Below are 14,885 nucleotides of genomic sequence, written 5' to 3'. Positions count from 1 at the left end.
TTCAAGAAGCCCCTCAATGAAAAAAAATCTGGCAGTGTTTTGATTATGAGGATTTTTACCGGACCGGTAAAATATCTGGTATGGACGCAAAACGAACTTGGGGGAAAGTGGGAGAATTTGGGATGCTTTTTACTACGTCAATTCAATTCGCATTTATACCACTAGTTTAGGGCTCGATCAAAAATGTCATCTGGCTTTATACTAATTCTTTTCGCAAAAATTACAATAATAAACCTTTAAATAAGTTTTCCAGGTTGAGGTGCCAGGCCAAAAGTATATTTATCGAGACCGCGCCAGGCGGAAAGTACCCGACCAGACTTTTGTGATTTCAAATTTTTTTGTGCATTCATTGTGCATTCAAAAGACCCCATGTCCAGACTTTTGTGAGTTCAAAATTGTCTCGGTCCCATTTTTAGTGCGCTCCAAAACTGAATTTGCGCATTCACGTCCCGACAATCTTGCATTCAAAAGGCCTCATGCGTTCAAACGCGTTTAAACTGTCACGCGTTCGAACAAAAATTCGCAAACTCCAAAATTGAAAATTTGTGTGATCATGTCCAGACTAACGTTTGTGTGGAAATTCTACTTTAAATCGTTGAACTTACATGACATTGAAACCTTCATTTTTGGGTGGTTAATTAGTTTGCAGAGTGTAGCAGCTAATCTTGAGCTTATTGACTATGTAAACAAAAGGAATAAACTTGAGCGATATAAGTTGGAGCGAATTGATTAATTGTTTGTTCAGCAAACAAAAGAGAAACTAACTTCGAAACGTGATCAAGTTGTCAGAAAAAGTCAGAATGAAATTCAGAGGTTATAAAACGGAAAAAAACTAATTATGATTACCACAGAAAAAAATCCCTCAAAACCCCAAAACTCCAAAATTGCACCCCTAAAAACCATTATGTATAGCAAAAATGAGTATGTATTCCCTATAAGAAGCTACAAGTCTGTGGTTACTGTTGAGAGTTCTCAGGGAGGAAATAATTAATTTGTTCGCCCTCAACGATTACCCCCAGCATGGCGAATAGAGAACAAAGAAAAACAGATAAAAAATGTTTGTCACATAGCTTATTGTGTGAGAAAGCAAGGTGAATTGTATATGAAAAAGAAGATTTACCAATTGTTTCATTTTGCTCATGCTTGGAACAAAGACTTTTAACCACTTAAAACTATTATTTTTATAATGTAATTCAACAAAATTTTACTTCTATGCACAAAAACCTAACGGGCTGGCTTCCAAAACAAAATTAAGTGGAACAAATCTGTGGTTGAAGGGACATGCATGAAGGAATGAAATGGAAAATCAAACGAATTCAAAAAATGTTTGGGTTTTGTTGTAGCAGTTTTTTCGGATTCAAGCTCGCCACTTCCTTACTAGTAAAATTACTTTGAGTGAAATGTCAGAGGTGATTTTTTATTTGCAGAAGAAACTTGGTATAGATCTTGGGAGTTACGGCAAGTAATTGTTCGAGTTCTTATTGTCAAATTGTATTATTCAAAGTGTTTCCGAAGTAGCATTACTATAGTTTTGGTAATTGCTCAAAGGAAGGGATCAATATTGTTATTAAAAAGCAGTAATTGGAAGTTCAAAAGTCAAAAGTTTTGAAACAGAGAACTTTTAGTAGAAATAACGAGTTATTAAATGAGTTCGATATTTCAGATATTGCTTCAAAGTATTTTAAAGAATAGATTGATAAGTCCAAAAAAGTAAAAGGACTGTTGGAAGGCATTTCTCATAGAGAGAAACTTAATAGTTACAAAATCAAGCCTCCATAATTTCACCACCTTTCGCAAGTCCTGAAAATCCTATTTCGTCAAGCCCGAATGACCTCAACCTTTAACGGGTGACTCATTGGACAACTGAATATGCATTGAGAAAAAGAGCGTGCATTTTCCACTTACACAAAATTGTTCATCTTGCCTTTAAGTTAAAAAATGAGGCGTTTGTTGTTTCTTTTTCATAAGCTTCCATGTAAAAAGTAACAGTTTTACCAGAGTCAAATTAACTGCCAAAAACCACATTCAAACGCGAATATCGCAGAAAAGTTATCGCTCAGTTTTAAGGTATTAACTCTGACGATATTCCACAAAGAAAAAGGCGGAAAGACCTAAGTTTTTCTTAAATTTACCATCATTGTGACTATAAGGATTATTGTTTAAAATTGGATAAAACAGACATTATTATTGTTGGTTCTCAGAGTGAAAAAATTGTGGTCGTTTAGTGAGTTCTTTGCGAAAACACATAGTTTCGCACTTGCAGTGAGTGAAACCACAAAGTTATTCAAAGTTAGTTGCGAAGATTATAAGTTTCTGGCCAGAAACATAGCTACTGGGAGGCAGGATTTATTTAAATTATCTGGGATAGGAAGTAAGTCAAGGATTTGTTGATACTTGACGATAGAATGATTGAATTGGTTTGATTCAGTGTGGACCAATAATTAGTTTTGAAAGAAAAATTCCTTTTGGTTGTTGAACGTTCCCAATTAACTGTCTCTGGTATAACATTACTTGTCGCTGGTTTTACATTTTTTGTCTAATAATTCAGTTATCTAGAGTGAAGTTTTCAAGCAGCCGTGAGTGCAACATTTTTCAGGGACAACACAGTACGCTCCCTACATCAAGAGGAACTACCAAATAAATCTTTCAGAATTTTGAAAGGGCTTTGGGCGCTAGTCATTCCCCAGCTAGAAGCCTTCTAACGACAAAAATACACAATTCTACAGTGACGCTCCTGGGCGGGCTCTCTTGTTAAAAAGGGAGCTATTCAAATTTGAATATGAGTGTGAAGAGAGTTCTGAGAGACCTGAAACAAGTGCTCAAAGCTGGCGACTTTCAACATAGAGTAGGTCGAGGAATACGTTAACGAAAGTCAAAACGAGATTAAGAGAGTTGTGGAACAAAAGAGATCGAGAGATATTGAGCAGCAGAGACAGATATTACCGGGAGAGGGTTATTTTGGAAGACAGGCAGTCATTTTTTTGGATCGAGGATTCTAACTGAGCCTAGCGGTAGAAGCACCCGAGCAGATAGATTAAGGAGATTACTCAGACAGAGAAGAGAAGAAGAGCTGAGAAGATTTGCAGCAGAAATTGAAGACACAGAGGAGCATTCAGAGTAGATTGGAGCATTTTGGAGAACAATGGCAGGATTCGGATTAATAAAACAATTTCCTTCGCCTGGGTATAAAGTTTGAAAGAACTGGCGTGAGTATTACGTGGATGTTTGTGAAGTTTTCATTTGGACAGAAGAAGAGGTCACGAGATATCTGCCAGAGAAATTATGTGGTTGGGCTATTGATTCTTTGAATTACTTGCCACTTAAATTTGGGAAAACCGATCAAAAATTTCGTGCTTGGACTCTTCGAGAAATGTTGTACTTCTTTGTCTTGAGGCTGTCCAATTTTCTGAAGAGGTATCCAGACACCTTTGCGAAATACTTGTTAGGAAGGGAGGAAATCGAAAAAACGGCTTTGCAGTGTAAAATTGGAAAACCAGTGTTTCAAAGTGACGTTGCTGACGAGTTACCGCTCAATGAGCGGACTCAACAATTTGACAAAAAGAAGGACGTTCAAGTGACAAGCGATAGTGTCAAATCAGTTATGACGGGATAATTGAAAAAGGGATCTTTGGCAATGCGTCGGTCCTCAATTAAAGCCATTGGGTTTGAAGTAAATGCGGTGCTCGAAGAGAAGCCTGATGTCAGACGAAAGCCAAGAAAGCATTTCAAAGAGTACTGACAACCAGGCAAATGTGGATACTGTTTCGTATTCGAAGAGTGTTGGAAGCAATGGAAAATTTGATTGAGTTAGAGAAAAAGAAGAGCGTAATGTAGCGAAACCAAAGACGTGCGACGAGCAATTCAAGGAAATGATGGACCGATGCATTGCACGGCGGGACATTGGTAAGAAAATAAAAGTCGCAGAACTGAGAAGCAAAGCAATGGAGGAAATTGCTAACAGTAAGTTGGAGGATGATCCAAATTTAAGTGACGACATTTTTTATTAGCAATGATGACAGCTTCTGTCATAGCGATGATGAAAACAATTTTGAATGCATGGACAACCATGTGTTCCTTCCAAACATTTGTGAGCGGCACATTATCTCCGAAACGTTTGAGTCATTTACCGAAAAGGTTGATAACATGTTAATACATCACGTCCGGTCCTTGCATGCCGTACATTGGCAAATGGACAGATGTTGGAGAAACACCTATGCCGCACTTTAATTTTGCTCACAGGTGTGATTTGGCCACAACATTAAAAAATATCTTCAGTGGAAATTTCTGGTTGCTGATAGTTCACGCCAATGTATAATCAGTACTGGGTCGCAGCACACTGATCAACTTAATTTGAGCCCAACTTCATATGAAGTTAACTGTGACAACTTACAGGAGAGTTTTGTTACTTTCCCAACAAGCGATGCGATTGGGGAGGCGATTAAAAGTTATGAAGGCTTGGCTTCGAGAGTAGACAGTGATGACTTTGAAACAAAGTGCAAAGAAGAAAAATCAACTAAACCCGCGAAATCAGTCGAAATTGTTTTCTCCAAGATTTGGAAAGAAATTGCTGTTGATGGAACAGACGAAAAAGAAAGCGAGGACTCAAAAATTTTCGCGACTCTTGGAGGCAGTGGTGATACTTTACAGGAAAGTAAAAATGTTTTTTGGAACTTCGCTTCAGCAGCAAGCACCTGCAACTTTCAAAATGGTGAAGAATCAAAGCTTCCGTGTAGAAATTGCGGTGGCTGATGAATCAGTTATTTATGATGTTTTTGATTATTCAACAGCTGAAGTACTAGTAATGACTGACACCTTCGTTGATGGTCAAGACGGAGGTTGTGTTGGCAAAGGTGATGTGGTTATTGATTTAATTCAGATGAAGTTGAAAAAGCTAGGTCACAAGAAAAACAGTTCGTTTAACTTTGAGCCTCAATTACTCCACTCAAATGAGAAAAATTTGGAAGTGAGTTTCTCCTATGATGAAAATGATGGAAATTTTTGGTGGGAGCAATCTGTAAAAGCGCTGCTGAGCAGTCAATGATGTTGGGGCAAAGCAATGTTTCTACTGCAAAAAAAAACTTATACCGACAATGCTCAACTAGCTAACGTCCAGAAGGGAAAGTTTGATGACGATAAGTCATTGTCACATTCAAGGGAAAGTGATGTGGGGTTGAAATTTCAGAAAGATGGAAAAAACGCTTGTGCAATTGTTTTTGGAGATAATGTAGTGGCAGTACACTTCGAGAGTTCTATTCGAATGAAGATGATAAACAGAAGCAGTCCTTAGATACTGAAGTTGAGAAAACAGTAGATACTGATCAAAATCAATTGGATTCACCGGCCGAGAAGAGATAGTACAATATAGGAAGGAGGTGTTGTGTCGGTCTCCTCCAAATCTGTTGGAGGCGAGTGACGAACAGAGAAGTCTGGAATTGGAGTACCCTGATTTGTGCAGGCTGTTGTTTGTAAAGTGTGAGTCGGAAGAAGTGGAGCAAACTGAATTTGGAAAATCAGTCATCCAGAGGAGTCGGGCGCAAACGAAAGAAAAAGTCGAAGAATTAGAAAGGAGGCGGTCATCCCTTCAAGCATCGGAGGAAGAAAAAACAGCTGACAAATTTAGTAAAGTTGAATTGTCTGATGTGAGAGCTAGTAAGTACAATCTGACAAAACTGTATCTTTTATGTTTGTGAGTTTTCATTTTCAATTGAGTAAGTAAGTCTGCGGTTAGTAATGAAGTGCATATCCTCTAAGTGACAAAAACTATTGTAAAGATGGCCAGTTCGATAGCAATGTTTGGAATTAGGTTATGACTAGACAGAATTAGGATTTTTGTTGGGATATATTTTTTTTTGAGTGTGAGCTTCTCTTCGGCCAGTGTTTTGCTCTAAAAACAGTTGGTTGAATGAGTCATTTTTTATGTGATCCTGCTTATATATTTTAGTATTTGTTTAATCACTGCTTTAAATCATTGAACTTACATGACATTGAACCTCCCATTTGTGGTGTTTAATTTTTTTTTCAGAGTTTAGGAGATAATCTTGAGCATATTGACTATGTAAACAAAAGGAATAAGCTTGAGCGATATAAGTTGAAGCGAATTGATTAATTGTTTGTTCAGCAAACAAAAGAGAAACTAGCTTCGAAACGTGATCAAGTTGTCAGAAAAAGTCAGAATGAAATTCAGAGGTTATAAAACGGAAAAAAACTAAGTATGATTACCACAGAAAAAAGAATGGAAGAGCTTGGAAAAAGCAATGATATTTTTATAAATGAATCCCTCAAAACCCCAAAACTCCAAAATTGCACCCCTAAAAACCATTATGTATAGCAAAAATGAGTATGTGTTCCCTATAAGAAGCTACAAGTCTGTGGTTACTGTTGAGTGTTCTCAGGGAGGAAATAATTAATTTGTTCGCCCTCAACGATTACCCCCTGCATGGCGAATAGAGAACAAAGAAAAACAGATAAAAAGTGTTTGTCACATAGCTTATTGTGTGAGAAAGCAAGGTGAATTGTATATGAAAAAGAAGATTTACCAATTGTTTCATTTTGCTCATGCTCGGAACAAAGACTTTTAACCAATTAAAACTATTATTTTTATAATGTAATTCAACAAAATTTTACTTCTATGCACAAAAACCTAACGGGCTGGCTTCCAAAACAAAATTAAGCGGAACAAATCTGTGGTTGAGGGGACATGCATGAAGAAATGAAATGAAAAATAAAACGAACTAAAAAAATGTTTGCCTTTTGTTGTAACAGTTTTTTTGGATTCAAGCTCGGCATTTGCCTGCTTGTAAAATTATTTTGAGTGAATTGTCAGAGGTGATTTTTTGTTTGCAGGAGAAACTTGGAATAGATCTTGGGAGTTAAGGCAAATGTTTTTGGAGTTCTTATTTTCAAATTGTATCAGTCAGTCGAATATATCATGTGAAGTTTCGAAAATTCATAGCACCTACTTGAAACATGGGTTAGTTAAAAGTAGCATTACTTAAATTTTGGTAATTGTACAGTGGAAGGAATCAATGTTGTTACGAAAAAGCAGTAATTGTAAATTCAAAAGACAAAAAAATTAAAAAAGAGAATTTTTAACAAGAAAATAACGATTTATTAAGCAAGTTCGATGTTATAGAGAGGACTAAAAATTGCTTCAAACTGGTTTAAGAGATTAGATAGATAAGTCCAAAAGAGCAAAAAGGAAGTTTGAAGGCATTTATCATAGAGAGAAACTTAATAGTTACAAAATCAATCTTCCATAATTTCACACCCCCCTCGCAAATCCTGAAAATCCTACTTCGTCAAGCCCGATTGACCTCAACATTTAACTGGTGACTCTTTGGACAACTGCATATGCATTGAAAAAGAGCGAGTTTTTTCCACAAATTCAAAGTTGTTCATTTTGCTTTTAAAACGAAAAAATGAGACGTTTGTTGTTTTTTTCATATATTTCCATGTAAGAAGTAACACTTTTACCAGAGTCAAAATAACTGCCAAAAACCACATTCAAACGTAAATATCACAAATTAGTTATTGCTCAGTTTTAAGGTTATTAAATCTGACGATATTCTGCGAAGATAAGTTTTCCTAAGCTCAAGTTCTAAGCTCTAAGTTTTCCTTAGCTTTGCCATCATTGTGGTTATTAGGATAATTTTTTAAAAATGGATAAAACAGACATTATTACTTGATAATGGGAAGCAAAGCACCCTTAAGACAACTCAAAAATAACCATTGCTGTGAAATCATAAAAACTAGCTTGCATGCATAGAGATTAAGTGCCATGAAAATTGAAGTTTTCTGAATCCTGAAACTTGCAAACTAATTAAACCACGCAATTCAGGTCAAATATTTATATAAGATAAACTGCAGCGCGTGACCAGACTTCTACGCCCACTATTACACTTATTCGTTAGGTCAAAATGTTCTGAAAGGAACAACCCCTTACATTTTGCTGATAAAAGTGATAAGGTTGAGTACCCCTGCGCACAAGAAAAACCAACAGAAGAGAGAGAGAGAGAGAGAGAGAGAGAGCGAGTCTGAGAGAGACTTACGAGGTTGAGGAACAGCGGATCGTCAGTCAAAATTGAGAGAGAGAGAAAGCTCAAGTGGAGCAGTTGGTTCTCAGAGTGGAAAAATTTTAGTTGTTTGGTGAGTTCATTGCGAATGAACATAGTTTCGCAGTTGCAGTGAGTGAAAATGCAAAGTTAGTCAAAGTTAGTTGCGTTGATTAAAATTTTCTGGGCAGTAACATAGCCAATGGGAGGCAATATTTATATTAGTTATCTGGGATAGGAAGTAGAGTGACGGATTTGTGGATACTTGCCGAGAGAATGATTGAAATGGTCTGATTCAGTGTGGTCCAATAATTAGTTTTAATAGAGGAACTCCTTTTGATTGTTGAATTTACTCAATTAACTGTCTCTGACTATAACATTACTCGTCGCTGGTAATATATATTTTGACTAATAATTCAATTATCCAGAGTGAAATTTTCAAGCAGCCGAGATAGAGACATTTTTTGGGGACAACACAGTATACTCCACACAACAAGAGGAACTACCAAATAAATTTTTCGGAAATTTGGAAGGGTTTTGGGCGGTAGTCAGTCACCAGCTAGAAGCCTTCTATCGCAAAAATACAAATTTCTACAGTTTGTTCAGAAATACCAAAGAGCAAACTTTCATTCGAAGTTGCCCATGTCCAGAATTTCGTATATTCACGAGAAGAACGAAAAAACTTTCTAGGTCATAAAGAACCATAAAAGATGGGAGACAAAAGGTTTCAAAATTGACGTTAAATTCACTCAGGACATGTTGACTTTTAGTTTGGGACCTCGGCCTCCGTTTCGTTGTTCGCCGAATAATTTGACTGACTCGCTATTATAGTTAGTTCGCTCCTTTTAAAAATGAGTCAATTTGGACCGCTCGAGGAAAAAGTCTAAAGACCGTTTTTGTCCTCTAAGCGGTCTTGTTTGGGATGTTTCATCAAAAAAAAACAATTTTGTAGTCAAATTTTGTGGTGATTGATAAAAGGCCGCAAACGTTAGGTGACTGTGAAATCTGTTATAGTGTTTTTTAACAACTGCCGTCAGAAAAGATTCATATTGACCTGAAAACGCCTGCTTGTCAATAAAAATCTGGGCTTCAATTTTACAGCCTTTAATAAATGAATCAAATCTAATCACTTCAAATATCTGAGAAGCATGCCTTTGAGAATTTGGGAACCCCGCTGAGCAAAAACTGGGTCTTGCCTCAAGCCTCCTCCTATTACAACGAGAATAGATTACAAAACAAAAAAATTAATGGATTTTTGAAAAACCACTACAGTTTTGGAAAAAATGAATGTTTTGATAATTTTCAAACTAAATTGTACTTTGCATTGTACCCTTGTCTTTAGAAAAGGGAAACAAAATTTTTCACAAAAATTACAAAACATCTCTATTAATCCAGAACGGGCTTTTGCAAAACGTATTAATCATATTTATAAACAAGATCATAAATTGACAGCTTTTTACTGAAAATTGGAAAAATATGAACACCTTGATCCATAATTTCAAAAATTTTGATTTCTTGTTTTCTATCTTTCTTTTTTTTCAACGCAAAAACAGCGATTAAAACGTTTCTAGCACATTGAAAAAAAATGTTTAAAAATAGGGAAGACAAGATAAGAACAATGTTTCGCTTTGTTTCGAGACTATATACAAAATTAATTAAAAAGGCAAAATTTCCTCAAAAAGCTTCAAAGTTTTTTAATTTTGCTACTTCTTACCACAGAATGATTGACAATCATATTCAAAAAAGTGAATAGATCAATTCCTATAAATATGCCGACAAGAAGACAACAGATTATGGAGTCTTCAAATTTGAAAGAAAATGAATTTAACCAAAACAAATTATAATTTTTCAGTTTTTGAAAATGAAAATAAACATGAACGTTTTCTTCTCTTATTTTGGATAGCTGTGATTTTCTTAAGCTGTCATTTATTGCATTATTAAGGAGCATTATCGAAAATTATAAGAACAGGTTGATAAAAAGTTTGACTTTGACCCAAATGATTTAAACCAATGGGGTGGCGTCATGGTGACCATAGGGTGTCAAATATCTGCAAAAAAATCAACTCAGATTAAATTAGTAGCTTTTTTTACATCAACTTTGGTTTCCAATAGTCAAATATTTGAACCTAATAATAGCAAATATTAAACCAAGAAAAAATGTCAGGTTGGATTAAGGATTGATGCATGTTCGAAGTTACAATTTTTGTTTTCTGTTGAATTACATCAAAATTGGACCTTGTGATATTTGAGGAGCAAGTTATTCTGAACTGGAACTGGTTGCTAGTGTCAACACCTGACTCCTCCAAGCGATCTAGCTGATCATTAACAGACTTAACGATAAAGTTCCTTTTAATGCAATTTTAGCCTTGAGGAGTTCCATAAACCCCATTTCTATGTCAAATTACCTTTATTAGAAAAAAAAAACATTGACCCCTCTATACCAAACTTTAGACATATGTAAACAAATTGAGTTCATATTTTTTCATGTGATGGATTGGGAGACTCTCCGAACTCCTATTTTGATTCTCTTTCTCTGCCTTGTGTCATGGGCTGATTCCAAAGTATTTTCAAGAAAATTGCAACGAAGGAACCGTCTAATTTTCAATGTAGCTTAGCAACAGTGCGTTAGCAAATTTTGGTTTCTGGGTTATATAGGCAAAAAAATTAGAAGCTTTTGTTCCAATATTTTTCCGTAGCCTTCATATATTGACAGGATTAGGCTTATGGATCGGAGTCAGCAGTTGAAGATGATAAAAAGTTACAAAAATTATAAGGAATCTGCTGAATAATTAATAAGGTTCCAGCGATTGATTTCGGCGGCGAGATTTATAATTGTAGAAAAATCAAGATTTCAAGAACAATACCTTGTATCTATAAATTGGGCATTTTTGCGAGAGCATGCTCATTATGAGGTGTTGAAACTGTAATGACCTATGAAATGAATATCTTCAAGCACACACCTGCATATGGTGTGCTCAAAGAACATGGTCTGCAATAGTCTTCGAACGCGGAAAAAGCTGAGCAGATACCGCTACGAAAGCACTAAGTATGTGCTTCTAATATTCTCCACTTGCTTTTTTGAGACATAGCAGTAGAAAAATATATAAAAATTTCTCGTCATCTCTTCAGCCCTATGAAAAAGAACTGACTACCAATAAACCAAAAACACCACTAGCTGTCCAAAAACTTGATTGACAAAACCATATACTATACAGATTTTGTTGGTCCTGTAATGATATTAAAAAAAAATTGGTTGAGTGATCAGAGATGATTTCGAGAGCACAAAATGTGAGCAAAGTTCATAATCTTGTCTTATCAGAAATTACTTTGCTCTGAGATGGTTTGATCAGAGGTGGCTTACAATGCCCTTCGAGTGCTCAGTAAATTTTGAGCACACATTAGTCAGATCAGAGGTCACTTCGGTCGGAAACGGTCTGACCAGAGGTCATTTTTGTGTGGGACTGTCTGATCACAGGCAGCTACTACGGCCTGCCCGAGCAGAAAAATTTTGCCGAAATTATGTAAGATAAGCGGTAGCCAGTGTTGACAATTCAGAAAAATCGCCGCAATTTTTTTAAATAATTTTGTGGTAAGTGCGTTGAACTGTGCGTTTCTAAGCGCTGATTTTACATAATATTGCGTTGAATTTAGCTTTAAAAAATTCAACGCGTAGAGCTCTGTTTGTGACAGTCGAACCCCTGATGCCTGCTTGTCGCCTCTTCTACTACTGTGCCACCGTACCTTCTTGCACTTAAGAACCGCATTCTTTATAACTTATGTGAGATCAACGCTAAAATTATACAAGATCCAGGCTTAAAAACTCAGAATTATGTAAGATCTACGTTAAAGCGTAGATCGTTCATCAATTCAACTCATTCACCGTCAGTCTTAAATAATTTTGCGTTTTTATCGTTGACAACTTTGCCTGGGTAGACCTGAAACTAGGTGGTTTGCAAAGATATAAACTGGACGCTTCTTCAAGGACAGGGATTTCGTCATTCCGCAAACTGGTTTGACTCATAAAAGCGTTTTTGCCATTGTTGAGTTCCCAACAAAACCGACATCTGATCAGCTGCCATCGGAGACTAAAAAGATTTCCGGTCGGACATTAGTTTAATGAGAACTTGCTGGACCCCTTGATGAAAACTGCCACCAGCTGGACCCCTTAGTTATGAACGAACATAAAACTGTCTTGGAGAAGAGGATATAGAGCTTGTAACTTCGAACGCAACAAACCCCCTCTCTTTTTGGTTATATTACACAAAATTACCTTTGCAAACTGGTGAATCAGTTGAATCAGTTTCAGATCCATTCAAACAGCTAGTGCATTGGAACCCGCCGAAAACATCTGAGCAGCCTTTTAACAGATTCAGTTGACAGTATTCATAACCCCATCCCAGACAGTTCCAAGTGAGCGCTGAAACAGTTAAACAATTATAACCAAATTTTTATCTTTTCCATTTAGAGTGGCATAACATTTTACTTTTTGAAATATTTCACTCTTAACTAACAGGGAAGTCAAACCTTTCAAGACTCTTGCCAAATGATTAAAATTTGCAGGATTCGTGCAACTGTCTTGCAAGAAATGAATGTTGCCTCAAGATGAGAACTCCATTCGTTGCTCAAGGAAGTGATTTAAAGGCGGGAATGTGACCTTTCGGATTTGTTTCATTGCCCATAGAAGCCCCGCGGAATTCAAAATCTGAATGAAAACAAGAATGTTTCAAGATTTTGGATTCTCAAAAACATTGGAAGCCGTTTTTTCAACATGTTAAGAGGATAAAAGAAACAAAAAGAGAGATTAAAAACGGTCAAAATTTCAGATTGTTTTTTTTTTAAAAATGACCGATTTTGAAATCAAATCTCAAAGAATATTACAAAATAGAGAAATTTTTGTCTTGCTATCTTTCAAAAAACCTTCTAAGCAAAATTTAAGTTATGAATAGGTGCTTTTTTCATATGCAGTAAACTTTGAAATCACCCTCTACGATCAAAGTGTATTCAAAACGTGCCTAGAAATTTAGTTTTAAAAGTTTCTTTAACAGGTTAATAAGAGTTCAATGAAATTGCCCGATTGGATGGCAAAAGTAAGAAATTTTTCCAATTTTGCGATTTACTGAAACTTCCGACGATTTTCAATATCTCAGTTATGCTTATTCGAAGGAGAAATCAACCCTTGAAGCCACTTTAGTCCGTGGTTATGCCCACAAACTCAATATTTCTTTGTTTTGCAAAATAGCGAACTAAATTTTACTCTTATTTTCTAAAAATAATATACTAAATAAAACAATATTTAGGCTATTTAACAATTGAATGTACATCGTATATATGTAACAATTGAATGTACATGTAAATCGCAATCTAAAAGAAATATAGTGACCAATCGGGTTTTAAGTTGAAACTGTAATTATATTATTCAGGATGAGTTGCGCGACCCCCACAAACTCTGATCAGACGGACGACCACTCCACAGAATCTGGCAGCACTGCATACGGTCTGGATAGTCAGATCAGAACTGAATCTGAAGTCTAGATAGTCTTACCATAGTGTGTTTTCTAGGGTCTGAATAGTTTTGTGTTATGAACTGAATAGTCTGAACAGAGCGCTCTCCTCGTGACCCCAGAGTCTGTATGGTCTGATCATAAACTTTTCCAGATTTTGGGTCGTCTGGCAAGAACCAAGAAGAACAACCAAAAAAAGAGTACCCAGAAAACAAAGAAGAGATTATTATACAGCCGAGGGGACTATTTTTTGAAGAGCACTTTCCCTTTTTACTTGATTAAAATCACAGACCACGATAAACACTCAGTTTTGGAACTTGTTGTTCAGCTGACAATTTTTTGTTGTTTTGAACTATTATATTTAACTGAAGAACCCAGAAAGATATACATAAAATGACGTCTATTTTTCCGAAAATACTACATAATACCAATGATTGCTACTACTTCATCAGTTAAGAGAGTCAATCGTGGTACCACATGTGCGTGGCCATAATGGCACACAAGTGAGTGACTGAAGTCTGTTTTGCAACCCCAGTGAGTGACTCAAGTCAACCGCATGTGCGCATCTCAAATCTGTCTGATCAGAGCTGATTTTGGTCCGAACAGTCTGAACAGAGCTGTCTTGGGTTTCACACCTCGTCCTGGGCAATAATATGCAAAGTTCGAAATATCCATGTTTTTAATGACGATCTAAGTTTTTAGTGCTTAGCGCAGCACTTATCATGCCAAACTATTTCACGTCAGTTTGTATCAGCCGTCACTTTTAGAACAATGGTCAATGTCTTGGTGATTTTTCTAGTTTAGATAACATGATGTTCGGTATCTGGCTTCAAAATATCACAACAAAATGTAAATTTTTGGCTTTTGGACGCTTTGTCACATTTTCTCGTTGAGATTGTTCTAATTAGCTCTATTCCATCTTCTCAAAATTGAAGCCAAGTTTCAGAAAAACTGTTTTTCTAATCAACACATGGGAATTGTTTATATAATTCTAACGATCTGCAACCGATCTCCAAGTCAATATCAGTACTAAGCATGTCTAAATACAAGTATGATTTCGTTTTTTTAGTAAAGCGCATGTCTAATTAAAAGTCATAAAAGTATGACGTATCTTGGTGGAGACTTGAACAAAACTTGCCAGTTGATTCCCCAGTCAAAATTTTGCTAAATTTTTGTGAAGTAGAACCATTTCGAGGTTACCTTCCAGCCACTTTCCTGGGGTCCATAATTAGTGTTAGAAAATATCAAATGATGATACCAAAAGGTGCTAGAGGACCCCATGGGGGTAAAAATTGCGATTTCATTGTCTATGGGCCATTTTCAGGCTTTTAAA

At 36.1% G+C, this 14,885-nt stretch overlaps 1 protein-coding gene across 1 annotated transcript in view; it reads right to left on the bottom strand.

Moving 5' to 3' along the window:
* Positions 1-14,885, bottom strand: part of LOC142336920 (uncharacterized) — a 39,858-nt gene that overhangs the window by 17,460 nt on the left and 7,513 nt on the right. Inside the window, exon 2 of the mRNA XM_075385904.1 lies at positions 12,322-12,468. Within this exon, the coding sequence (XP_075242019.1) occupies positions 12,322-12,468 (147 nt within the window). The remainder of the gene's footprint in view (positions 1-12,321; positions 12,469-14,885) is intronic.

The sequence above is a fragment of the Convolutriloba macropyga genome, chromosome 3, assembly GCF_964194025.1.
Source record: "Convolutriloba macropyga chromosome 3, txConMacr16.3, whole genome shotgun sequence".
Taxonomy (NCBI): Eukaryota; Metazoa; Xenacoelomorpha; order Acoela; family Convolutidae; genus Convolutriloba; species Convolutriloba macropyga.
Note: the sequence above shows the minus strand (reverse complement) of the source record. Positions and strands in the feature narration are given on the sequence as shown.